At 35.9% G+C, this 27,812-nt stretch overlaps 1 protein-coding gene across 11 annotated transcripts in view; it reads left to right on the forward strand.

Moving 5' to 3' along the window:
* The window catches only part of CASK (calcium/calmodulin dependent serine protein kinase), a 235,006-nt gene that overhangs the window by 143,996 nt on the left and 63,198 nt on the right, over positions 1–27,812 (forward strand). For 8 of the 11 annotated variants that reach the window (XM_076355172.1, XM_076355180.1, XM_076355195.1 and 5 more), the window contains 6 exons: positions 260–435; positions 2,633–2,755; positions 4,333–4,416; positions 6,021–6,120; positions 11,423–11,440; positions 19,716–19,837. In XM_076355172.1, coding sequence (XP_076211287.1) covers positions 260–435; positions 2,633–2,755; positions 4,333–4,416; positions 6,021–6,120; positions 11,423–11,440; positions 19,716–19,837 — 623 coding nt within the window. The remainder of the gene's footprint in view (positions 1–259; positions 436–2,632; positions 2,756–4,332; positions 4,417–6,020; positions 6,121–11,422; positions 11,441–19,715; positions 19,838–27,812) is intronic. The other 3 variants (XM_076355187.1, XM_076355234.1, XM_076355252.1) reach the window with 1 other exon arrangement.

Genomic DNA, 27,812 nt, shown 5'->3' on the forward strand with positions numbered 1-27,812 from the left:
TGAAGAATCTTAGTGCTCTTATCTAAGTCTAAGGATAGAATATTCCTCAATTTATAAAAGTATAAGTCAAGCAAAAGGGACTGATTTGTCTCACCGAATATATTTAAAAAATACTAACTTAAGGAAGAAAGAATTGTGTTAAAAGTTTAACCCATGAACAAAACTTATTAAAACTGTTTTAGTTTAATGCAGTGATATTCTTCATTTCCATGTTTGACACACATCACTTTGACTCAATTTTGTTTTTATTTCCATTTAGGACGTGTAGGAACACCTCATTTTATGGCCCCAGAAGTGGTAAAAAGGGAACCTTATGGGAAGCCTGTAGATGTTTGGGGTTGTGGCGTGATCCTTTTTATCCTGCTAAGTGGTTGTTTGCCTTTTTATGGAACCAAGGAAAGATTATTTGAAGGCATTATTAAAGGAAAATACAAGGTAAATAACAGTATACCTGAGTCCTTTTCCAGTGAGATGAGCTGTGCTGGTAAAAATTCTGGAAGTTGATTTCTGTATTTAGCCTGATTTAAATTTGAAGCTTATAGAAATCTGTCTGTGTTACACAGGAAGAGAGATGATTTTTTCTCTCCAGTCTATCTTGTTCCTGCTGTGTTTTGTATCAATGTTAGGAATTAGAATATGGAAATATTTGCTCAGATGAAATAATAAATGGGTGCAACAACTAGCCCCTAATTGTACATTGAGCTCCATAGGATTACATAAGGTTTAGCTGTGAAGTATAACGTACTGTATGTTATCTTAGGTTTATAGATCATTTAAATTTTTAAATCAACTAAAAGAACTTTCATAAAGGCTGGTCATCATATTGCCTTGATTTAAAACAAAATGCATGTTACTGTAAAAGTGGAGTTACGCATTTTTCTTTTTAGTACAGTATGTAGTAAAGTGCAGCTGATGATTCAAAAGGAGCCACTTGCAACTGAAAGCAAATCGGTGTGCATGCAAGATAAGCATGTTTCACAACATAAGCATCCTAGAGCCATTATGGAGGCAAATTTAAAGCTTCGACTTCACTATTTTTGCGGTTTTGTCGAAGATAGGTTTTGCTCGACTTTGCAACCAAGGTCATACATGAGCTGTCTTATTAGCGAATTAAGAGTGGAAACTCCTAAAACTGTCTGATAGTCAGTAATATGGTTTAGGAAGTATTTTATTATATGAACTTAACAGTAGTCTGCTAAAATGTGACAGCAGTGGTACTGCACTTGGTCAGGAGAACATTTTTCATTCTTTAAATTTGTATTCCTAGAAACAGCAGAATCTCTTCATGGCACTAGTTTTGGGATTTCATAGACTGGTAGACATTTCAGTTTCATTTTATGGAAGATATCTTTGTGGAATCTCTTAAGCAGCTAAAACCTTCTGGAAGAATACAAGTTAACTTTTCTTTGTTTAAAAAAAAGTCATGGCCAGCACATTGTGTCTTCTCAGTTCCTTTTCTGTTCCTGTTTCCACAATAATATGTCTATTCAGTGAAAACAGTGTAAGGATTTCAAAACAGTCTTGCTGCAAATTTGCAGTTACCTTCATTTCATTAGAGCTGAAAAAGAAATGACAAATCACAACTATAAATGTGCATTTCATAGCCAGATAATGTTCCTGAGTGCTCCAATTTAAAGCGATCATTTTTCGTAAAGACTGGTCTTAAATAAAATGGACCTCTTTAAATTAACAGATTATAACATTGAAAAGAGTCTTGTTATAATTTTGAATTTTCATTTAGCACTTTGTAAAATCAGCAGTGTACCATCTAAATAAAACTTAAGTTCTTCATAAATTAAAGAAATACTAGAAATAGCTTAAGGATAGAATCCTTTATCACAGAAAGAATTTTCTTACTTTAGTATGGTTTTATCGGGTGTCCATCATCTTGACTAGTTGGACACAAACCTGCATATGCAGAAGACGAAAATATATTCTAAATCATCCTTCACATTGTTGTCTCCTAAAGATACAGTTCTGCTCTAAAAAGTGTCGCAATTGCTTGTATTGTTGATCAGATGTCAGTATGCTTTCCTACCTGAGTGGCTGAAGAAGCTTAACTGTTGTAAAGTTGAAAGGAATTTATTGGGAAGAGCCATTGTCCATGCTACGTGTGGGACAGGACCAGAGTAGTTCACAACAGGCATTAGCTGACTCCCTTCTTACTCAGCATCACTGGCATGAAATTGTGGGTTGATACAGATAGACTGTCATGCCATTCCTTATATTGATTTCAGGAGTAGATTTAATTTCTACATTTATCATATGCATAGATAACCGTCAGACAAAGACTAATTATTTTTTCTTCTTCTAGTGAAGGGTCACTTTTATCTGAACAAAATGTAGCATAGGTAAAGAATTATACTGTGATTATAACATAATACCAAGGATATGTCAGCTTTTATGTGATACAGTGCTCACTGTTTTCCATCTTTTATGCCATTTCAGTAGCAACTAATGTACAATTTTGTAAGTTATTAAAAAACTTAGAAACTTCCTTTAACATTTATTATGATAAAATGTTTACAAGTACCAACCGCTGTTAAATCTCTGCAATTACTTTACGTAAAGAGTAGGTTCTTTTCTCTATTCTTATTACTAATGTAATTTCTTTTTTCTTGCTTGTAATCAGATGAATCCCAGGCAATGGAGCCATATTTCTGAAAGTGCCAAAGATCTGGTACGCCGCATGCTTATGCTGGATCCAGCAGAAAGGATAACAGTATATGAAGCACTGAATCATCCCTGGTTAAAGGTAGTAAAAGCAGCTGTTTACATACCAGTTTCCTCTTCACGGGAGAAAAAGATTTATTTCTTTGTTTCTTTTTGAACTTTTCAAAGTAGACGTGACATTGTACAAAATGTGTGATAATATGTTTTAAATGCTTTGTAAGATTAGAGCCTTACATTTCGATAATTGCCAGGCTTGAACTCTTGAAGAGCAAACTCACTCACTCACTTCGGCAGCATCAGAGTATAGGGAGTAGGGCTGTGTAGAATAAAGCTTGAAGAAGGTATTCGTGTGTCTTTCTGTGGCTCTCAAACTCCAGAAGAGTAATTTCTGATCTCTTTTTTGCTCAGTCATATCTAGACCTCTTTCCTATTATGCATGTAGCCATGCAGTTTATTGCAGTACATTATGCTACTTAACTGTGCTGCTTTCTTACATTAGATTCCTGAAATACCCCACCAGAGTGAAGGAAGCATGTAGTGGTGTGTTGCTCAAAGGTCACTGTAACTACATAATATTATATGGCATCTGGTAATCAAATTATTTTTCAGTGGTGGCAGAATTTACAACACAGTTTGAGCCAGTGGGAGAGTAGTTGCTGGACACTGAAGCTTGACAACAGGAGCAGGAGAACATACACCTAGCTTCTCAGTAGTCCCATTAATAGGCTGTGCTAAACATTGGAGTTGGAGAATGATGGGTGTGTTGCAGATTTAAAAGGTGGCAAGCACTGGTTCAGAGCATTGTATTTTCTTTAGCAGAAACTGATGAATTAACTATTTTTCTTTGTTATCCTCTATTTCTTTTCTATTTTTGCCTACAATAAACTGCCTTCCCTGCTGACTCAGAATTTTCTTCTAAACAATTATAGACAGCAGCTGAATACAGCACGAGACAGAGACATCTTTAGTGCTGTAGAGAGACTGAGTTACTTCTGCCAGTGATTTCACTCTGATTCAGGAGATGCATGTGATAAACATTTACATTAATGAATAAGTGTATGTAGCTTCTGGGATGATGTGGGGCTGGGGACGAAAGTAGTCAGCTGCTGCAAGTTCTGTCCCCACTGTTCATTGGCAAATTTTTCGTCTGCATATACAATGGAGAATTCTTCCTGTAAGCTAGCACCTGGTGTCACCAGCCATCGAGCTGGCACTTCCTGCTCTGTTGGACAGGTACCCCATCTCCCAAGCTTACCTGAAGTATCAAGCAGCCCTTAAAAGAGTGCTTGAACATGTTGCTTCACTGGGATTTGTGAATCCCAAGCAGCAGAACTACTTTGTGCTTGCCAGCTTCAAAGTTCAATGCTGGCCACAGACTGACTAACAACACAATAGTAAAACAAAAGGCTAGAGTCTTACTACAAAGTGGAAAACAAAATTACAAAAAGAAAATATCCCTGGCCCAAGTTAAGAATTGTTTCAAAATATTTTAATCCCTCTCAGTTTCTTGAAGTTTTCCTTAAGTTGCAACAAATCCTCATTCTCCTTAAGATACTTACTAGCTGGTACATTTCTTGTCTAGTTTCTTAATGTGGAGAGAATATTAAGATCTTGTATTTAATGTTTCTTTTGTTTTGTTTTTTGTGTTTTTTTTTTAAGGAGAGAGATCGTTATGCATACAAGATCCATCTTCCAGAAACAGTAGAACAATTGAGAAAATTCAATGCAAGACGAAAACTAAAGGTAAAATGAATGTAGTGTTAAAACAATATAATTACGTAACTTGAATTTTGTGTGATACATTATTCACTTTAAAAGTACTAAGAGAAATCTATGCTCTGAAGTTGGCAATAAAATAAAATGTTGAAACAAGCCTTCACAGTTATTAATTGCAATGATCTCTTGTTAAGGGTGTTCGTCCTTTCTTTCTTAGTGCATAGTTTTCAAACTAAACTTCAGCGCAAATTGTCTGGTATCAACTGAGGTGTGTATGAGGTCTTCATCTTAAATTAATTCAGTAATTCTGTGTAGTATGAATCACTGGAGAGAATAGCACAATGGCTTCTGTTATTATTGTGTTATGTTTATAATAAAAGGAACATAATAATGTTTTAATGTCTTTTTTCAAGAAGAGCAAAAATGTATTCTTCAGTTTATCCCCTTTATGTTTAACTATACACAAGAATATTTCTCAGCCGTATTGAAAAGAATGTTAACATTTTAGCCCAAAACAACATCGTTTCCCTTCAGTTCCTATCTTGGAAAGTTTAACAGAAGCATTTTTAAATTCACTGAAAGATTGAGAAAATTTTAACAGAAACATGCACCATTACAATTCATGAGGTTTTTTTATAATTTGTAATAAAACACCGAATCAGATATACACACTGAGTTGCTGCTTTGCAAAAGTTTAATGTAGCTGCAAAACCAACTGATGATTAGGATGCAATAGTTGTCGTAGTTCAGCATAAACAGCACGTTCTCTTAGGTGGTTTGTATGTCCAGGTAATGCTTTCATTAAAATGTTAGCTAGTACATTTTAAAATATGACCTGTTTTCCTGCTCTAGACGCAGTTTCAGGTCTTTCCCAGATTTCTTCCTGGGAAGGCCACTATATTTAGTCTTCTGAGAGCTTTTGTACCTGTGCTATTTGTTTTCTACCGTTTTATCCAAAGCACTGCTCTGCAGAATGTTTCCTGAAATTATTTGTTGTCCATTTTGCCTACTGCCACAACTGTAAGACATTAAAACCTGAGTGGTTAAACTGTAATTTACTTGAACAAGTAAATATATGTCAGAGCAGATGACTGTTTTTCTGGCTTTGTAACTTCCCATGTAACACTCATTCTGGGAGTCTGAGATTATTACATTTTCATATACATATATTATGGATGTCAAATATCCTAGTGCTGTCAGTGTCAGATTCTGACAATTTCTCAAATAACAACATATTCTGTTGCTTTAAAGAGTGAATTTTTATACTTGCTAAGCCACCCAGTCTAGGTAAGAGGGAAAGAGAAATAAATTAGTTATTTTGTTTACATTGTACTATGGGAATTTATGCCTCACACTTATTATTTTTAAATGCTTTCCCATAAAGAATTGTTCTCATGAATCCCCTCACTGTTTATTACTTACTGTTTATTAGAGTAGAGTATGACCAGCTCTTCTGTTAGATATGGTCACTGGTAACAGTGAAGCAGAGCTGAAGACTATAAAATTTATTTACTCTTCAGTGAGAAGGTCAACAGAAGACAGACCTCAGGAGACTGAGTGATCCAAGGTGTCTGGAAATGTTTCATTATCCTTCTTTGTGTAATTTAGACTTTGTGGGTATTTTTATTCAGGGGGCAGTACTAGCAGCTGTGTCAAGCCACAAATTCAACTCCTTCTATGGTGACCCCCCTGAAGAGCTGCCAGACTTCTCTGAAGACCCCACCTCCTCAGGTATTTTAACAGAAAGTATATTTACTGCAGTCAACTTGTCTTAATGCTATACTCACTAGAGTAGCAAGTATTTACTAATTTCTCATGATTTCATAAAGTTACATATTAAGTTAACGTTTAAATGTGAAAGCATAAATAATTTTCAGTCATAATGGTGTTAGTGACTGGAGAAAATGAAGAGAAAATCTCTGCACAGTTGTAAGTTTCTACAGAAATTCTGTCTGATTTTTCTATTTGTTGTATGTACATTCAGTCACAAATAATGCTATAACCTCGTATTTCTCTTTATATTACTTGAGTGTAAAAGCTTATAGGAATTTTGTCTTGAATTCTTAGGCAGGAGCAAGGTTCTCATACCTTACTAATAGTTATTTACAAAAAGAAAACATTGTGTACCAGAGTTTCTTGACCTCCTGTTTTAGAGAACAGTATGATTAAGATGTCTCCTCTTTAAAGCACGCTGGACAGTATTTCTGATACTATAACCCAGACTCCCAAATCTTCAGAGAGAGACAATACATGTACTTCAAGGACCTCCCAACATACTTCAAAGGGGAAGATAATACCTTTGCTGTGCTGTGAGCATGTAGCTAGGCCTTGGGCAGGACAGTGATCTTACTCCAAGCAGTCGTTTTGTCCTCGACCCATATTCAGGAATTTAAATAACCTGGCAGTCCCTATACTAACACAGCCCTGTCGTAGTTATGTATCTTAATTTTGATATAACATTACTCACAACACTTGCAGTGCAAAAGTCTGGGTTGTTCTATGTGACCTAAAATTAGGATTTAGGATCAAGTTAAATGAACTTCTAAGAAAAATCTAAGGCCAATAGGACTCTCTCTTTTATTTTTCTAAACAACTAAATAGTACTGGCAGAATATTTTAGCTATACACTGACTTTACTAGAAGACATTTCAGGAACTTAATTACATGCGCTGAACTGCTGTGTGATAATTCTCTTTCCCAATATTTTTATAGGTGAGAAAATTACTTATTGACCGCATATGTTGTGTTCCTTTTCTGCTCTTTCATATGAGCAAGTAATTTTTATAAATTATTTCAATGTCATTAATAGAGGAATTGGGGGCATTTTTTTGTTGTTGAAATTCTTAAATTTCACTTCTTGGAATTCAAGTTTGAGTATTTAAATTAAAAGATTGCTTTGTCCTTAGAGATGCACACCGGTCATAACTTCCATAGAAGTGAATGGGAATCTCAGATCATTTATTGCAAATGGGTAATCACAGCCTCATGGCTTACCTTAAGGCAGCCAGCTTTTGAATACTTGATGTACTTGTAAGTAAGGATCTTTATATTCTTCTAAAGAAAGAATAAGTTGGTTTTACTTCACCCAGAATTACTTGCAGTGCTTTAATTTTTGTTTCCAGCTACTTCCCCCATTTCCATAAAACGAATAGGCCACCAACAAGATCAGCAGTGGCAACTTTCCTAATCTAAAAACTGCAGTTCCTCTATCCAGTTTCAGTCTCACATCAACAGGGCATGTGTCTTCCTCACAGGATGATGTAATTGCAGATATCAGTATACAGCAAAGGTACAAGTTCTATTTTTTCTGCTCACAGAATACATGAATCCAGTACACATGTAAATTCTGCAGAGTATCTGTGCTGGATCCACTGTTATCTTGTGTTCATCTCTGAAATAACTGAAACAATAGCTTGGATTTCTTAGGAAAGCATAGTTATAAAATAACATTGTTGATCTCACTGATGGGAGGTCGCAGCGATCAGGAAACCATACTAAGTGGGTAGTTCTCGTGATGTTTCCCTGACCGACTACATTAGCTGACAAAATATTTAATATCTCAGGATAAACACTGAGACTTGCAAGAAAAGATACTGCAACTCTCAGCTTCTGAAATTGCTAGATATGGAAATCTATTTTGTTTCCTCTTCAGAAGTACACTAATAAAGTTTTCAAATATTTGTAGCTTGTAAAGATAGGCTCTCGTGATGATTCTAAACTGAACTAGTTCATAGAAATTAGACAAAAAAACTCTTGAATTGCAGTAGAAACTTGACTGTCTTAAGGTTATTTAAGTTTCCTTCCTAACATCTCATAATGTTATGATCATAAACTCTAATGAAGAGTGTTTAATAATTTAAATGTTGCTGCCTATTTAATCTTCCCATAAAATTTCATGAAGCTTACCATTAAAATTAAATGATTTGTCAGAAACAGGCAAATGTGGAACTCCTACTGAGATAAAGATGCAGAAATGTAAATGCTTATTAGGTTATGCAAATTGTATATCCTGTCCTCCTCCAGGTCTTTCTAAACACAGAAACAGAAAATTTCAGTTCTGGGTTTTTTCCAGATTAATCTAGAGGTGTTCTTCCTTAGAATTCAGTGAACCTGGGATTGCTGGACCCCTTTTGAGCATCTTCCTGTACTACCAGAGTAATAGCCTGGGATATGAAGGCACTATAGGTAGCAAGTCAGATGACTTTCTTAGATGCAGAATCACACAGGATATTTTTGTCAGAGAGCTTTCCAATGAGGGTCAGCAAATTGCATAACTAAATTAGATGGCAATGAGCACAGATAAATTTCATTTAAAGTCAACCAGATATTCTTTTGTACACGTCTTCCTTTCATTCATACAGAGTGTGTTAATAATTCTTAGTTTCCACAGCTTGTTCTGAGTGATCTATTTCCTCTTTCGTCAGCAACTGTCCTCTGAGGGACTTAATTTAATCCTGCTATCATTCTGTTGGTAATGGCAAAAGTCAGTCGTGCTGAATTTTGAGAGAGTATGATAAAAGCTTTTAAAATGTTTTGAAAAATTAGGTAAATATTTATTAAACTAAAATATTACTTTACTGCTGATAGGCTGTGTTCAGTAACTTCTTTAGTAAAGACACAAAACAGCTGAAATGACAAGCGTCTTGCAAATGTTTTTTGCCAGAATGTAAAACATTTGACTTTCAGGTTGCATGTCTTCAAGACATGGTAAAATATCAATTTCCCAAGGCAGTGAATGTTTTGGATGTTTTTAATATGCTGAAACAAATATAAACCAGAAGTTAGCAATCAGCAGCCCTACCGGCTAAATCTGGCACATGAGAAAAATTGGCCCAGTAGAGAGTATTTGAAGTGGACCATGAAATTAATTAGGTGCTAGAGAAATTCACAATCAGTTTGCCCTCTGCTGCACTTCCCCATCCTACTCCCTCCCCTCTCCCCTGCCCTCCCTGGCTCTCCTATGACCTGATTGCACACGAGATCAAGACAGAGGATTTCCTCTGCTTGTGTCACATGCTGACCATTTGTCCCCTAACGGAGAGTACGGAGGTATAATTTTCAAGTGCTGATAACAATGCCTCCAGCTGAAGAATGAACATCGCCAGTGTAAAGCTTTTCATTTTTCCTCCTTTTGCTTCTTCAGCCCCCCATTCTGCGGCAGCACAAGGAAGGGCTGTGGAACTGTTTGACATTCTGACTTGGGAAGCTGAATTCAGGAACACCATTTAGATTACTTTGGAGTTTTAAATAGATTCAGGATGTTTAGGTTTTTAGGCCGACAGTTAGAAAAGCCAATAAATTGAAGAGGTTTTTTATAACTTCGTATTTCCAAAAACCTTTTTGTAGCCACATTTTCAGAACTACTGAGTCAGTGTTAGGGTTAAGCCAGTGGATAGTCCATAGGCTTTGGAAAACTGCATAACTGATTTTTAGATTAAAGCAAACCTTACCTTTTGGTTAAAGGACTTTACTCTACAATGCCTGCTTGAATTGCTTGGTTTATAGCGCTCATATTCTGAAACGTGACTAACAAGTTTCAGAGTAGCTTTCTGCTGCAAACAGTTCTAAATTCCTGTAAGGCATTTTTATAATGCTGTGTTTCGGTTTAACCACAGAGAAAGTGCAGCAGCATATTTTATAACAGAGTGACTGACCAAATGTACTTATTTAGCCTAGGCTAACAAATAGCGCTGTTGCAGTACTTCCTGAACACTTGTGTGCTTTCTGAGCTCTGTGGTAACAGTGTAAGGTGATGAACGTAGAAGCAATGCTTTTGCATTGCACAGAAAGCAGGCACGTTAAGTCTACATCAGTGTTTCTAGCTTGTTTTCTCAAACTGCAAGGCACAAATTTCATATGGCATTTTTATAAATGGATTTTGATATTTTGTCTCAGGATTGCTGTATGTAAATTGAAATTTTCATTCTTTTTTATCTTGTTAGAATCTATATTGTCATATCAAATAAGAAAATTTTAACAGTATGAGATCTTGAATTTCAAATTTGAAAGTAATAATAATGGGAAAAAAGCTAAATCTGATAGTCTTTCAGAGTGGGATCAAACAGCTAATGTATGGCCAAGTTGCAAGATCCCTGTTCCCAGCATACATGGGACTAGATAAACTCACAAGTTCGTGAGTGGTTAGTAGTTTCACGGGATTTAGATTCCATGAAATATGGGCAATATAAGCCCCTATCTTAAAAATGATCCGTCTCATCTACATGAGGAAGAAAAAAAATTACTGTTATTATGCAAAAATTACCACTGATTTTGTAAATATTTGCAAAGGGTCTTTTTAAGTATGAGTGCTTGCGGAAAAAAAAATTACATTCACCTTATAATTTACTGTTATTAATTCCTTATCTAGTATTACAGGTATAACTGACTATCAGTTTTGAGATCATGAGTTTGAGTGTTTCCAATGCTCCGTTATTATCTTCATGATTTTTCAGCTATTTAATCTTTTTTCCGGTATGTTTAAATAAAAAAACTTTTAAGTATATGAAGTCACTGTTAATTAAAATCAATAATAAAGTGGTTATATTTCTAAATGGTTCTCATAATGGTTCTCACTGAAACTTTTGTAAAAAAAATTGATTTCAATATAATATTGCTAAATTCTAGTTAGTAAATATAAGTATATTAATTAATATGATGTTACGCTTCATCTGCAGTATATTGAAATAGTTTTTCAGTTCACCTCTTATGATATTCTTACTTGAAATAATTTTTTGTCCATGAGTTTTTTTAAAATACTTTAACCAATGTTGGAAAAAGTCTGGTATTATAGATACCTAACACTGCGTACATGTGCTACCTTCCCAATGCCAAGTGTTTGTTTGCTTCCCTTCCCAGTCTGCAAATCCCATTTGCTTCACACATAGAAACCATATTAAAAAAAAGCAGGGGTTCTTGTCAGTTTGTTCATACTATTTTGTGGCTAAACTAGTGTACTAGGTTGCAGCTTTATAAATCGCTTGTTCTGAAATCTTCATACTGTTTGTTGTTTGTCCAAATGCTGCCTTCCTACTAGGACTTCTAGCAGCAGAAAGTAGGTATCCCTTTGTTTTCCTTTAAGGCATATCATTCAGCTATGGTGTATGTCTTTGCATGTTTAAAAATCAGCTTTCTTCTCTTCTCTTTGCTATTTTCTGTTTTAATACTGCCTGTTCAAGAAAAATAGCTTGTAAGTTTTTGACTAAATCTGTCTATAACTTTGAAAGTATAATTGTCCAGAAGTAACATGTTTTCCAGGGAATTCTGAAGATTCTCCTTTAGAGGCAGTATTAAAATTACCTGGCTTTTTGCTTTCAATATTTGCAACACAACTTAAATAAAATTTAATTTTCATTAAATTAATAAAGGATAAAACAGTTTGGTTTTGCGTTTTAGTTCCAAAATTAATGTTTTCATGGACTAATGGGCTTTTTTCTCCTAACACTAAACACATACTGTAGTATTAGTCATATATTATTTTCTTGCTATACCCTTGCATGAATCTTCTTGATTATTCTGTGTTGATGTGATACATGATATATGCATATGCATTGTGTATATGCATACACCTGATTTAAATAATTATCCAATATGTGTCTCCTTAATGAAGGAATATTATTGACACGTAGGGAGGAGGTTCTGCTGCAAGTTAGCTGCACGCTTTGTGAGAGACTGAAAGTGCAAGCACTTCTAAAACCTGCAGACTATACTGACAGAGGAGAAGGTGTGACATTCTAGACCCTTGGATACAAACCGCAACCATTTCAAAACCAACAAATTCAGCATCTCAAATACAGGCTATAAAAAGTGGGGTTTTCCCTGCAGCATTTTAAGATTTGTAGGCTAACAGTGCTTCTTCCATCCTAGGTCAGGGCAGCATACATCCATGTCTCCATTTCTGATCAAAGTCATGGATTTTGTTGTTGTTTGGTTCATTCTTTTGTTCTTATAGGTTGTGGGGGATGTTGTTCCTTGTCCTCCTACTTCCCCATCTCAGAATGCCTGCCCAGTAATGTGAGACTGAGAACTCAGTGGGTTTTTATATAAAAGTTTTGCAACAGTATTATTTTTGTACTGTTGTAGGGGAAAAAAAGAAACCTCGTACAGAGCCTCTGGCACTGATTTTTGTTTTTTGTTCGTACATAGAGACTTTCTTCAGTAAACTTACTGACTGATAGGATGTGCTGCCCTCATACTGGTCAGAAGAGGGTTTCCATGTGTTTTTGCAATGAGGAAGAAAGCGTCTAAGGAAGTAGTAGTGAAGGGTATTCATATGTTAAAATAGTTACTTGTTTAGTTGCATGTGAGTGTGCTACTTGTCAGGTGCGGGTCTGGTCTGAAAAACCATACCTTCTCACTACATATTTCTTTACCACCACACTAGACTGCCTTCTGTCATATTAGTAGCTAGTTTTATAGTGAGAGATAACTGGGAAAAGGAATTGGCAAACTTTGTGTAAAGGTCCCAAGTATGGAGGCAGGAGAAAGCTGGAGACATGCATATGCACAGTGCCCCTGTGCATGCAGAATAAACCGAAGACTATCTTCAAAATCCAACATCAGTTCCGCTCCCCCCCTCCCCGCCCTCACCCCCTCCTTTTTTGTATTCCATATATAGTACTCTCCTCTGTGTTCATGCTTCTGTTTGGGAAAACTTTATCTCGTTTTCTTTTTTTTTTCTTTCTTTTTTCCTTTCTTTTTTCTTTGTTTGGTCTTTTCCTTTTTCTCCCTGTTTTTCTCTCCTGCACCTGTTTCCTTTGGTTTTCTTCTCTTTTACATGCTTTTCTTTCCCTTGTATTCCATAGGTGTTCTTACCTTCTTTAATTTAGTTGTAAATCCCAATACCCTTCCATCACACCAACTGCCTTCTTTCTGCAGTTTCACTGTAGTCTCCATAAACCTCCATCTCTCTAGTTGTCTCCCTAGACTCCTCCTGATTGTTTTTTTAACGTATATATATAAATATTATATTGTGTGTGTGTGTGTGTGTATTATTACTGTCTTAATTGCTTCCCAGTAGCATTCACAGAACTGCGTGCATGTAGGAGCTTATTTGTAAATTTAGAGAGTGTCTAAACTTGGCTGTTTGGTTTCTGTCCAAGAAGGCAGAAGTAATTAAACACTATATAGCTCAAATTTGAGGAGGATAGAGTCCTTACTTGCCTTTCGTTTTAACTACACTGTTGAGTATATATGTGAAACGTATCTCCCACCTTATTTTAAACTATTATAGGCATATATATACACACATGCTTTGGCTGTCATCTGTCCTTACAGAGATAATTGCTCTGGAATATAGTGAACAGCAAAGAGCAACAAATCACTGTGTGAGGTTAGAGGCATCTCAACTCCAGTGATTCTTGCAGATGTCTTTTAAAGTGATGAAGAGCATCTGGTCCTCAGTTGGCTTTCTTTTAATCTAAGAAGTTACATCAGCACAAGTAGTAAAAAGGCCCTATCTCTGTAAAAGATTCTTTTCTCGCCTTTAATGGAAACAGCGTATGTTTATTTATTTTCTTCACAGGACCAACAGGAAATAGAGGTGATCTTTCTTACATGTTTTTAACTCCTGTCCACTGCTACTAAGGCAAACCTGGCCTTGTATATAATGTGGGCATAGTATTTTATAATTTTGCTGGTATTGAGCCTAGACTTTCGTGTTTGGCTAATGTGAACAGTTTTAAACGTGTATGTGTTTGTGATTTGAAAACCTCAGCTGACAGGCACCCCTTCGTTTCCACAGCATTTTGATATAGTACTTAATTACCTAATGTGTTAAACATTTATGCCTTGTGTTTTTAGGGTATCGTAATCAGATGCCAGCAAAACAAAACTACTGGAGGCACTGATTTATACAGTTGTCACTAAATAGGTCATTTAAAGGTATAAGTGTCGCTGGAGTCTTAAAGCAGAAGCAAAGAATCTTTATTTGTCATATGTGAAAAATAAACATAAAATCCATGAAACTTGAATCTCACAGTAGAGTTGGTAAAAATTATCTCATTGTCACTTCACCAGATGTGCTCTATCAGAATCTCACGATATTTATATTTTTTTCTGAAAATAACTGCACTTTATAATAATGTCCATGCTTGGTTTTTATGAGATTGTATCCAGTGACTTCATTTAGTGATTCTAATATTTGACCCGTCTAAAATCTAACAATTTCTGATGGTTTATCTTCTTCCTTGCTGTATGTGCTAGCTGCAGACCTCTTCATAAACCAAGTGAAATGTAAATCCTACCTTCTGAAATGCCTGTGCTTTGAGAGCCGGGACTGTTTTTTAATTTCATTTCCAGCGGCTGCACTCGAGAAGGCAGACAAGAGATGAAGTTGGGAGAAATCAGCTTGTGTTGATTGTAGATTGACTGGCATAAGGATTGAATTGTGATATATAGAGAAATTACAAATAGCAGCTAAGCCTTGGTTAGTCATTTAAAAACCACTGTAAAATCTTCAAGGCATAGTTTCTTACCTATTTATACAACAGATCCAGATTAAGGTAGTTTATAAGAATGAACAGGATTAAAATGCGTGGTTGGTGTCAGGAACTTAATTTTATATGGTTCTGCAAATCTAAGGGGTTTAGATTTTGTCAGTGTCTCTTTAATAGAAATATGCTATTGTTATAATGGTTGTTATAAAGTCTTCTGCAGAGTTGTTTCCTGGCATACTAATTGCAGGAGACTTGCAAAAAGGTCATGGTTTTATAGTTTCGTATTTAAACAAGGTCAGGCTTCCTTTAACAAGTTTTCATTGCTCAGAAGAGGGTTTATGACTGACCAAGATTTAAATGGGCATTAACAAAGAATTCTTTTACTCTCTCTCAGAATGTGTTTGCAGTCAGAATTGTAGTCTTTGTGTTTTGCAGCAGGATCTAAGTCTTCTTACCTGAACACTCTTTTAGTCATACACTGTCGCAGATCACTGCTGCATGAAAGGGAGTTAGTAATTCTCTGTACTGCCTGCTGCATAAGAGAAGAAGTCAGTTGTACCTGCCTTGTTTGCAGAGCCTCGGAAAAGCAAACTTTTGGGGTGTTTTGTGGTGGAGACATATTACTGTTGGAGAATATGTAGACAATTCTTGGAACAGTATTTTAAAGATTTCTTTTATTTTCTTTTATTCTCTTCTGGGGAGAAGTAAGGAGCTCCTACCTACTTCTAAAGTTCAGTTTCTCTAGCCAAACCACCTGTTCCAGATTAGAATAGCTAGGTGCCAGGATGTAATAACAGCACTGTATTTTACCAAAGCTTTGTCTACTTGCAACTTGATGAACCAGTGTCCATACCAACTTCAGGTGGTATTAAGGGCACTGTATGAGAACGACAAAGACTCTAGAGATAGAATTCAGCTGTAAGAGAGAACTATTTCTGAATGGCCACCTCCATAAATGAGGTAACAGAACCTGCGGGAAATAGCTATGATAACTTTGACTACACACTGGGTGAAGAAATAAACCCAAGTTATTGCCTTATAAAGCAAATATGTCTAACTGACAAATAATAGATCTGCCTCAGTAGGCAGAAAGCTACTCAGTTCATCACCATCTTCTTAGAAGCAATTTGGTAATATCCTTAAGAAATCATTCCACTAACTATAAAAACATTTCATGTACTAGTACTGACTGCAGAAGACGGTCATAAGCATTCTGACTTTTTTATATAGTGAGAGCCCATAGTTTTCAACTTTTCAGAGCTGTCAGCCCCAAGGGAACTCTGAATAGTTGCAGCTATCCTTTCTTAGGTAGTCTTATGGGAATACAAGAAAGACAAGGTTATGTGCATGGCCCAGAATGTCACTGCTTATTTGCACACTGAGAATATATGTGCAATTACAGTAGGATCCACAGTTACCAGAGTCTTCTCACACAACCATGTTTGGTGTGGATTTTGTAACTATTACTGTGGAGAAGAGTCTTCTACTTGTATCACTGGAATTACAACCTTTCCTGTGCAATCGTATGTGTATATCTTTTATAGTTACTTAAGGTGCAGGGTGAGATTCATCTCACCTAAGTGGTTGGGACTACTTGAAAGTTCTGTGGCAATAAGCAGCATTTTTTAACAAAGTTTACTTTAGGGAGTCTTAAAAAGCAAACAAACAAAGCCAGTCAAGTTAGTCAACTTCCTTTTTTTCCCCTGGCTTCCTAATATTTATGCATCATTATAATTTTTATATTTATAGATCCTGTCTGTAACTGCTACAGACCATGAGAAATCTGAGCTTTTTTATGACTGTATAATAACTCACTTAAGTCTTTCCTTTATCATCTATTCTGAGGCTAAAATGGGTGCATTTGCAATGATGAAAAGAGATTAAATCCTATTTCTAGAGGACACAAGCTTTAATTATAAATATTGGGTGCTTTTACACTTTCCCCAAAGGTTAGAAATTTAGCTTAAATATGATAGAATATGAATCTTTTTAGGGACAGGTGTGCTGTAAAGATTGGTTAATTTTATTTTATGTACTATCTCTTATCTGAATTTAAAACTCTTCTGAAAGGTACTCTTAGGCTTTTAACCAGATGTCTGTAACAGAGAGAGTTTAGGTGTTCACAAAAATGCCTGTAGAATTGTTCTATCACTTTTTTATGCAATAACATGCTGTCAGTATATTGCTACTATGCCATTTTCTCATGCAGGTGCCTGTTATTTGTAAATGCATGAAAGACAGCAGTAAATACAGCATAAGATTGTAGGTAAAAAAAAACCACAGAAGGTAGAACTCTGATTTTGAGGGATTAGCAAAGGCACTGTCAGAACTTCTCATCAAATTTGTTAAGGACGTTCTTGGAAGCTTTCTTTTACAGCCATCTATTCGATGTGACCAATGGACAGGAGAAAAAAGACCTAATGAACAAAGCTTAATGTTTTGGAATTCCCAGATATTCAAAAGGTTGTTGAGACACAAATGTTAAAAAAGTAGTAACTTCTATTTCTATTTGAAAGACCTCAAAGTATTCCACAAAATAAAATTCCCAAAGTAAATAATATTGTCAAATAAATACTGTGGTGGTCCAGAGCATGCAGTGTTTCACAATAATACAGCACTGCAGCCAACTTTGAACATACTTTTCATTGGTTCTGGTTTTAGCTCAAGTTTTAGGCATTATGAGCAACATTGAGCAGTATTAGAGACTCTTAAGATATCCAAGCCTCTGAAGTGAATCTCCTCTTGAGTTTTCCTTAAAGTAAACACTCCAAATACACAGAAAGGGCTTTGAACCTAGAAAGCAAAGTTTTGCTAGAAAAGAAAATAATTAATTTAAACTCTGAGCATGACACGAAAAGAAATAAGAGAGTTGTAACAAATTTCCTTCTGCCACCTGCATCCTGGAAAGTCAACTTCGGGCTTGAAGATCTCTGAGTTCATCAACCTTTAATTGATGCACTGAAAACGTTAAAAGAAACTCAGCACAGTCCCTTTTGGGTCCCTAGGTAATGTTTTTCTTCCTTGCATTTAAGGCTTAGCTGGGATCTCTCCATGCTCTTACCAGCAGATTCCCAGTCCCTGTATTTTCTCAGGTTTCCTGCTGTGACTCCCAGTGAGGAAGCTGTGATGCAGGCAGAGGAATATGGACAGTTCCTTTCAGCTAAGCATGCTTATTCGTTATCAAGGGCATGGCAGTTTTTTCTCTTCTTCAGTGCACCTGACTCCATGCACAGCATTAGTTTTATTTGCTGACCAGCCACCACTTTTTTAAAGGAACATAACTTAAATTAATACATCAGTTGGAAGTAAGTAGTCAGACACATTTAATGGAAGGGGACTAAGAAGTCTTATTGCTCCTGAGCCATGAGTTGTGAGTGAGGGGAATACTGTCATTCTTAACCTTGGTGTACAAGGAGCTGTGAGGAGAATCCTAGGTTGAGACTTGTACTAAATGCGATGCAAGAGTTTCTAGACTTGTAACTTACTCGTCCTTCTAAGCCATGAGGTCACAAGTCTTGTATAATAGTTTTTGTGTATTTTGTTTTGTTTATTCCTGGTTTTCAAGGTTTTCAGAGAAATAAGTGAATTTAACTTGTTTCCTTGTGTTGTTAGGAGGGGCTTGGTTTTTTTGTTTTTATTACATTCTGAAAATGCAATAGATTACAAAAGGGCTTGAGTTAAAGAAGGCTGGTAAGAATTGTTCATACAGCGGAGGATGGAATTTCAAGAAATACAGCAATTTTTTAGATATTATCTATCTTGACAAAAGGACACTGGCAAATGAATAAGTAAACAGAATAAACATATTCAGGAGAAATTAGTGAATTACAGAATGTGTAGAATACTGTATCCAGAATTAAGAATTTATTTATGAAAAAGCGTTCAGCAGTTCACTGTCAGACACCAGCATTTTTGCAGACTAACACTGGATATGCCACCATCTTTCCAGATGCTTATACCACTGTGGAAAAACTGAAGACATGGGCTGTGGGTGTTTAGATAAGCCAAAGTTAGCATTCCTAGTAATGCACACAAGTGGCAGCCACCACTGATACCTGATTTTTAAAACAAGTTGTTCCACAGGGAACCAATATGGACTGGTTTACTATGGATTTGTGTTGTGTTTCTGTATCCTCCCCTTCTGTGAGTTCAACTCTCCTCATGGACTTCCACCTTCCGTAATGCCTCCTGTTTCTCCTTTTTGTCCCCATATCCCTCACTTTTCACCCTTACACTATATAAAAATCATCCCCATGTTCCTGTGACCCAAAACAATCCACTGGTCAAAAGGCAGCAAGTGCTATAACTGGGTCTGAGATAACCAGGCAAGCAGAACAAACAGAACAAAAACCGGAGCTCATGTTACAGCTTTTTTTTCTCCTCCAGCGGACACAGCAGTCAGGTCTTTCGCTCTCTTCCCTCCTCTATCCAGATGCTGATTTTAAAAGAATTTGTGAAAGCGTTGCTTCTTTCAAATTTTTACTGATTTGGAATATGTATTTGAAATTGGCCAGCAGTTCAAAAAGTGAAAAAAGAGAAAGTTGGGGTGAGAATGGTGAGGACAGGCAGTTGGGCAGATAATCCAAGTAACTTCGTAAGACATCGTTGGAAACCAGGCTAAAATAGAACAAAGCTAAGCTTAATAAAAACAGGTTTTAACCTCTCTTCAGTTAAACCATTTCTTATGTATAATTACACCACATATGGGCACTGTTGATATACGTAAAGTTTATTCAGTGAGTTTTCCTGTAAAAACTCCAGCTTTTTAAAGTTCCTGTTCCAGTTGTACCAGATGAAGTGAAAGTGTCCTTTTCCAAAGTTCAGTTTACCGTGAGTCTTTGCTTTATTGATTTTTATTCTTTCTTTTTTTTTTTCCTGTTTATTGCCCCATAGGAGCAGTCTCACAGGTGCTGGACAGCCTGGAAGAAATTCATGCACTTACAGACTGCAGCGAAAAAGACTTAGATTTTCTTCACAGTGTTTTCCAGGATCAGCATCTTCACACGCTACTAGATGTAAGTTTTCTGTGATAAATAATTTGAATGCGTTTCTGTATCTGTTGTTCATTGGATAATATTTTGTTTTATCCCGAATATATTCTCTTTTTTTGTTTCATACCAAAATGAATTTATTTAGGTGTGGAATGTAACAATCAACTAACTACTTTACACAAAAATACATTTTAGGACTATACATACAGAATATTTTACAATATGTAAGTTGTTAATGACTTGGTTTGAATTAATAGCTTTGCTGTAAAATAATTCATCAGAATAGGCTTTTTTCTTTTGATAAGGGCTGGATTTTATTTTTTATTTTAAATGTGAATTGTAACTTTGTACAAACTCATTCCTTTTTTATTATTTTTAAGTAATATAATAATCTTAGATGAGTTCTATGGATATTCTTACAAGTAGGACATTTTTTGTGTGAAACACCTAGATATGCTTGTTTCTGTCCTATTCTTGAACACAGTATGTAATAGGCTTAGTCATTTAAATCTGTATTATTCTGTGGTTCATGAGAGCTATTACTCCATAAGACAGCAGTGGGTGTTCCACAAGAAAGTGTGCAAAAATTACGAAGCTGGAAGATACAGGTTAGTGCCTCCTGGTAGGCATAATCAAAATCTGGTTCCTGTTTCTTCACTGTCTATCCGTAAGCATAGTTCACTGTCTGGCTACACGTGCAGATCAACTGTGATATCAGATGGTTCATAGATTTATTTTTTTTTTCTTCCAGAAAACTAAATATTTTGCAAAAATAATTTTGAAAAGCAAGTAGTCTGCTGTTTGAGAGAAGAATGCTTGCACGCTACTTACCTTTCTGTGCCTTGAGGACTTCCTGTTTTCAGAGTTTCTTGTTACCTTGTCACATGCAGAAATCCTGTTTATATTTCCCAATAGTTTTTTAACCAAGAAGGCCTAACAAGCAAATATATTGTACTTTCTCCAAAATCGTGTGGATTTGGGAAAACATATGTATAGTTTTGAGGTAGAAGTATTTGCTGAACTTCAACTCTCTGCAAAAACAGGGACCTTCAGCATCACTGCAGGCTTACACTGCCTCACATTGAGTGCCAAGATGCTCAGTGAAGGACAAATTCAAAAGCATATCACGCTGTCATTGATTTCTGTGTCTGCACAGCATTGGGGTCTAAAATAAAGGTCAAAAAGAAGCAGAAAAAACTTTCCCTGATTTTTTTCTGGGATATATGGATACTTCATGTTGAAGACAGAGGACTTGCTTTCAGGCAAGACAAACTTTCTAAAGCAATCTACACATTCCACTGAGAAAAAACTCACGATGGAATCAAATCCACAGAGGTATAGGCTACGTCCACATTAGCAAGTACTACAACGTAACAATAGCAGATCTGTAGAGCAAAGCAGTTGACACAGAGGACCCGGTGTTGACAATGCTGTGTATTTTGAGGGGTTTTACTTTGTACTAGCTATACTGCAGTCCTATGGACTGAATAACCACTGGTAGGTGAACAGCATCTTCTATTTTAGTGTCATTTGAGAGTAAATATGCTCTGGTAACACTGTACAATGAAAACCAAAGAATGGTAGGTGGGCATAATCAGAAGATTCATTTCAAAAATGCACTCCTGAATCAAACCAAAATGCTCATGTGACCGTATAGATGATGACCATTTTATTACTATGTCTTAAATTTAACAGCTTGGATACCTCAGTGAGTATCACAAATCTAACAAGATGTCTATGCTTTTTAGCCAGTGAAAGACAGGCAGAAATAGGAGTCATTCCAGCTATCTGATCTGCAGGTAGATGATTATGGTTGTAGAAACTTTAAAGAGTTTCTGAAAAATTGTTGAATGCTTTAGTTCCTATATGCAGCTTTGCAGGGGTATGATCTGAATGTAAATGGTGCCATAGTTCCTTTGGTGTCCAAACTCTTTAAAATGTAGTAGATGATTTGTACACTTCTTACAATTTGCTTAGGATTGGTGAATAGTGGGCTACCTGGATTCTGTGCATCCTTCAACTTCAAAGGATTCAAATCCACACATACTTCCTTCCAGAAGAGAACCCAGCTGCAGGGTTCTGAACTGGCCTGTATGGGAACATAAGTCTTCTGGTAAAGCTTCCCCACAACGTAGCTGCCCGTATGACTCAAGAAACCGAGATAGTTAGCTGTTAAGTGATGGGGGCTTTGCTCTGGCACAAGATTCTACAGTTCTAATCTTTGTTCTTGATAACTGTTTATGCATTTTACAATAAACGGTCCTTGGATAAAATCATATGAAGCATGCAGGAAGAAGGGATTAGAAGCTCATGACTTTCCTGAATTGCATCTCCAACAACTTATCTTGCAATTTGTATTAAAATATGAATCTTTTTTTCCCAGTGTAAGTTCATCTGGCTTGTGTTCCAGATGCTTAAATTACTCTGTCTTTTCATATTGCATGCTGCAGTATAGAAAGGTGATCAGATAATATGAATGAGAAATAAAAATCTGGACAGGAAGAGAATAACACGAGTGTAATAATAAGAACTGCAACACTTGTGTCATTCATGCAGGAAGGTTTTACATATTTATTAACCATTATTATGTTGTCATATAACTCTTGGGCTTCGGTAAACCAGATGGCCTTAGTTTAAGTATTTTGCTGTATGACAGGTCTACCAGACATTAACTCACGCTTCTGCAATGCTTTTGCTTTTTTCTGTTCTTTACAGTACCAGTCTGGTTCATAGTACTTCACTAATGATCTAATATTTCTGTAATGGTCTGCTGTAGCCTTTTAAACAAGAAGAAACTGCAATGAATTCATACCATTTTGCCATTCTTTTATTTAAAAGTCATGATCATTCTCTTAGACAGAAAGGGATACATTTAAATGCACACTATAATAACGTATTTGTGAGAACAAAACGCTATCAAAAAGCATTTTTGTTTTATTATGCTATGTAAAAGGGGGCTGATCAAATCTTCCCAAAGATACTTTGATTAGAATAATACAAAATAAAATTCTAAAAATTGCAATGTCATGAAATACATATTTGAAAGACTGAAGCAAGTTACAGACAGTATTATTTGAAAGGGTAGCTTTTTCATTTCAGTAACTTGAATGTGGGAGATTGATTTCTGTTTATGCGTTGATACTATTACAGTTTCTCTCAGAACTCTGAAAAAATCATCAGTTGTACTTGGATGAAGTTCTGTCAGGGAAACTGTTTATTCCTCTCAGAGTATTTGGGGTTAATGAGGCCACCAGAACAAGTCACCTGTAAAGCATTATATTCCACTAAGTAGGAATTTTATAATCTGTTCTGAAGTTGTGGCTGTCACTTTGCATTAAAACTACTGTTCCTCTTCCTTGGCCTTTTTCCACAGTTAAATTTGTTCTCATGTTCCTACTCTTTCTCAAGAGTTGTCCTTATTTTTAGATTAGGCACATGATGATAGTTCACTCCTGCTGCTGAAATACCTTCTTTTGCTTCTGAACTAACTCTTTTTCTGAAAGCAAAAAAAAAGAAAGGGCGATCTTTGTGTTAAGAGTGCAAGTTACCCATGTGTTGGTTTTTTCAGGTAATACAGGTCGCAAAATAGAAGTCTTCTTTCTCAGTAATTCATTAACTTAGGTGTTATGAGGACAGGCACCTCTGAAAGCCATAGAAAGCAGGGTTCCTATCATCCCATCGATTGTTTTTGATTGATTGATTTATGTATGTCTGTTTAGATAGCTATCTTAAGACACTCTTCTACTTTACTTGGGTGCCAAAGCTGTTCAAAACAAGGGGGAGAAAGGTGCCAACTATTTACAAAATAATTTATATTTACTCTGGGCCAAATCCTGCAATACACCAGCATATCCTGATGTGGGCTTATTGAATAGTTTCATTGTGTGATTTTTTCATAGTTTTACAGAATCCCTCTATTGTGTTGAGTGGGTTTTTTCCTGTGCAAAAATTACACAATTCGTTATTAAAAACTTAATTTTGTTTACTGGGGAGAGTAAGGAAAGGGGCCTTCTAGAAACAACCATTTAGAAATATTCACTACCTAAAAAAAAAAAATTGTTTAATAACTGATCTTTCTAGTAAAGTAAAAGAGTAACTTTGGGTTGGACAGATTTTAATTTTTTCTCGCTTCTGTTAGAAATGTGATGATCGAAATTTTGGGGAATGCTGTAGGACATTCCTGTGTGTGACTTAGAACTGCCTGGGTTTATGTCTATATAAAGCTTTATAGATTGTTTCATTCTGGTATCCAATTTAGATAATAAAGAATGTAATAAAGTTAAGTAAAGGAGATAACTTTATGGAAAAACAGAGCTAAATTTAAGTAGTGAAGTGGCGTTTTATTACTACTGACAGATTTTTAGAAGCCTTATCAAATGTTTTGATTAAGATTTTTTTGTTGACTCACAAAAGAGATCCTGGGAGGCGTTGCTGTCTTGTGTCAGCAGTACTGATAAAGAAGTTGGAAATAAATGTGAAGAGGTTACTAATTTTGGAGACATTGGCGTTTGGCTATCTTCTGTATCACGACAAAAGATTTTCCTTCAATGATTATTTGTTTTGAAAAGTATACTGGGCTTCAAGGCTGTGCCTAATGGAGAAGATCTTTACTCATTGTGTTTCTTCTCTGTCAGTGCATCAAAGGAAGCAAGGTTTGCTAAAAAGTAAAACCAGAAGCTGCTGTTTTATGCAGCTGTCTACATTGAAAGAGACGAGAGAAATCTTTCTTCTGTTGAGTGAAGTAGTTTGGTCACATCTCCAGGGACGCTTTCTGTGGGTGATTCTGAATGCAGATGTCGTTGAATTTACAAGTGGGATTTTCGCTCAGAAGAACAATATCAGCTTTTGTGTGACTGGGGTCTCTCTGCTACTGGCTTTGCCTGCGTCTGTCTGTCCTGAATCAGATAGTTCTCTAGGCTGATATCTTTTGGCTGTTAATTTAAGAAGTTTGTTATTTCTGCAAGTATATCTGCAATAGAAGAGTTACGAACTTTGAAGAAAGTTTATTTTACCTTTTGCTGGCGTAACGCACTACACACATACAGTTTTAACTAAATGAGGTTAAATAAATTTTGGAGTAGCTATATGTATCATATCTATATGTGTAGCCACTTCTTCCCTTTAGAGTTTAATTTGTATTCATAGTGCATATATTTAAGGCATACTGATTTTTCAAGAGAAACTTGCTTTTATGTCTGTTATCCTTTGCTGCTAATGGTAATGTTTCAAAGGAACATGCATCCGTGTACACTTCAGAGATCCCTTAGTATTTCTTTTGAACGCAGCCATCGAAACAGATTTGGTCCTGAAGTCCAGACTTTTAAGGAAACGTATTTTCTCTTTTGCTAGAAAGAATGTTGTTGGGACCTCAGTTTAGCCTCTTGCATGGTTGGCTAAAGCTTTCTACTGGATTTGTTTTGGTTTGTTCTGTTTACCCTCCCAATGTTGGACGTTGGCATGGTAAATTTGAACGTCTTTTGTAAAAGTATCAGTTATTCAGCAGTGTCCAGCCATGGCTGATACTATAGTTCTCTATTTGGAAATGTTTTAAACTCTTCATACATTTATCCCTGATTTGCTCTTTCCTGAGCAAAGTGTATTAATTTAACAATTCTGTTATATCCTTTGGAGAAAAACAAATCAAGAGACATTTTGATTTCTATTTTCAGGACACTTTCATTTCCTTCTTCCTTTCTTTTCTTTTAAATCATGAATAGACTGGTGGAATATCTATCATATGATGTAGAAAAGAAGATAAAACCAGCAGCTGTGTATAAAAAGCTTAAATATTTTGATGAATCATCTAATTTTTCTATGTTGTGATTTGAATAAGAATGGCTTTCTGTGTGAATCACATAGTGAGGCTCAAGTTTTTTGGATCAGCATTGGTCCTGACCCTCTTGAATACTGATTATGTTAAAACTAGTAAGTGGAACATGTTTTAGTGAAACATGAATGTGTTTCTTTTGCAAAAACAGATCAAAAAGTGTTATGTGTGCTAGATGTCTTGTTAACTCCCTCAGAACATGTTATACTTAGGTGAAATAATCCTTTCTCATTTTTAAAACACCTTGTTTTCCTATTTTTAATTATCCTTTAATTGATATGTTTATAAGACAAAAGCAAATGGAAAACATTTGTTAAAGAAAAAGAAACTATGTTGGCAGGAAAGCACCTTGCTATTTGGGGAACCAAATCTGGCTTTTATCCCGGTCCAGCAGAGGCAGCATGCTCAGCCCCAGGGAGTGGGAGGGACTGCCTCTCACACTGCAATGGAAACTCCTTTCCCAAGTAGTGTAGAACAACATTGACCAAGCCTTAGGGAGAACTGTTTGAAGAATTCCTTCAGCAGGTGAGCTGGATCATCACCAGTGCAGTATGCTTGCTCTTTAAAAGGTAACTTCGCTGGAAGGCCGTATCTGAAAGAACCCTAAAGGCAGAGGCTACTCTAGAATTTCTTCTGCATTATTTCATAAACATTCTCTAAAATACCTTCCATTTTCAACTTCCTTCATATATTTGCATTTCATTTTCTGTGTTCCTGGGATATGTAGATCACAGTGCTAGCCAGCATCATCTCTTTGTTTTCTTGTTCTTCCTGTTTCTCTGTCTTACAAATTTATGTAGAGAATTTGTCTTATATTTAGTTTTCTGAGCAGAAACCATTTTGGTTCCACGTTTTTATGATATCTTATATAACACTGATATATGACTGGGTCTTTTAAACACAAGACTAATACAAATAAGAGCTAACAGTAACTTTTATATTGATTAAGATTCATTTTAGAGAAATTTATGTATCCACCACTTACCAACAATGCAAAATTCTGGGTCGGATTGCATGACACTGTGATAGTTGCTTTGTTGCACTTAACGTTTTCTCTCTAACTAATGTTCTGTCATTTCTGAGTATTTATAAGCATAGTACTGATGTGGTGAATCATCAAGTGAAATTCAGCTTAATAAAGTATGTACTTTAAATGGGAATTGTACTATTTAGCCCATTCCTCTTGGCCTAATTACATCTTCCCTGTGTCAATGGTGTGTCATTGTGAGTGTCTGTGCAAATGTGTGTGTGTGTGTCTGTGTACACCAACATATCTTACTCCAAAAGCATAAATCTGTAGACTTTTTTTTTAGTATGTAGAATTAAAAACTCCTTTGATTACAGTGTATTTTTATGTTACTGGGCCCTGATCTGTCAAAGAGCAGTAGAATTGTATTCCTGGCACTTGTACAACATTTAATTAACTTCACTAATATTGTTTTGAGGTAAAGAGGATCATTTTCTTATTTGACTTTCTACATTTTCTTCGCTTCTTTTTAAGTTGAGTGTAGTTCAAGTTAGTTTCAGTTCCTTTTTAGCCATAAGGGCTACCTGTTGGGGTTTTTTTTTTTCCTTATAAAACTTTAGATTCTCAGATTTATTATTTCTCCAGGAGCTTGGGACCTTACTCTGAGAAATGACAAAAATAAGGAAATGCTACAGCGCCTGAATAACACTTGAATAATACTTCTGCTTTGTTGTTGCTGGGAGCTTTCTTTAGAATGATATTTCAGCCTACACTTAGTTTACATTAAAATACCCAAAGGCAATATAGTAACAGCCCAGTAAGCTATGCTTCTATCTTTGAAGTCAGTCAGGCCTCACTGCCTCCTACTTTCAGTTATTCAAGTAGTTGGCTGGTACATGTTGACTGTTCTTTGTACTAATGAGGTCATTGCAGTTTACTTTTATTCTCAGTATATCATTACAAAAAATTTACATGGATAGGGAGAAACAAAAATGGTTGTAACTGCAACATTAGCACCTCCTGGTGCAAGATATGCTCAGTGTCACAAAGCAGGTGAGAAGCTGTGTTCTTTGCCAACCCTCTGTAATAATTGTGGATTTAACTAGTTTTATATGGATTCTGTATCCCTCTGGAATGAGGTTTGTGGTCATTATCATCCTTTTCTTCAAGATGGTGATCTAACCCTGAAGAGTTAATTCAACTGA

This window comes from Aptenodytes patagonicus, chromosome 1 (genome assembly GCF_965638725.1).
Source record: "Aptenodytes patagonicus chromosome 1, bAptPat1.pri.cur, whole genome shotgun sequence".
Classification (NCBI taxonomy): Eukaryota; Metazoa; Chordata; class Aves; order Sphenisciformes; family Spheniscidae; genus Aptenodytes; species Aptenodytes patagonicus.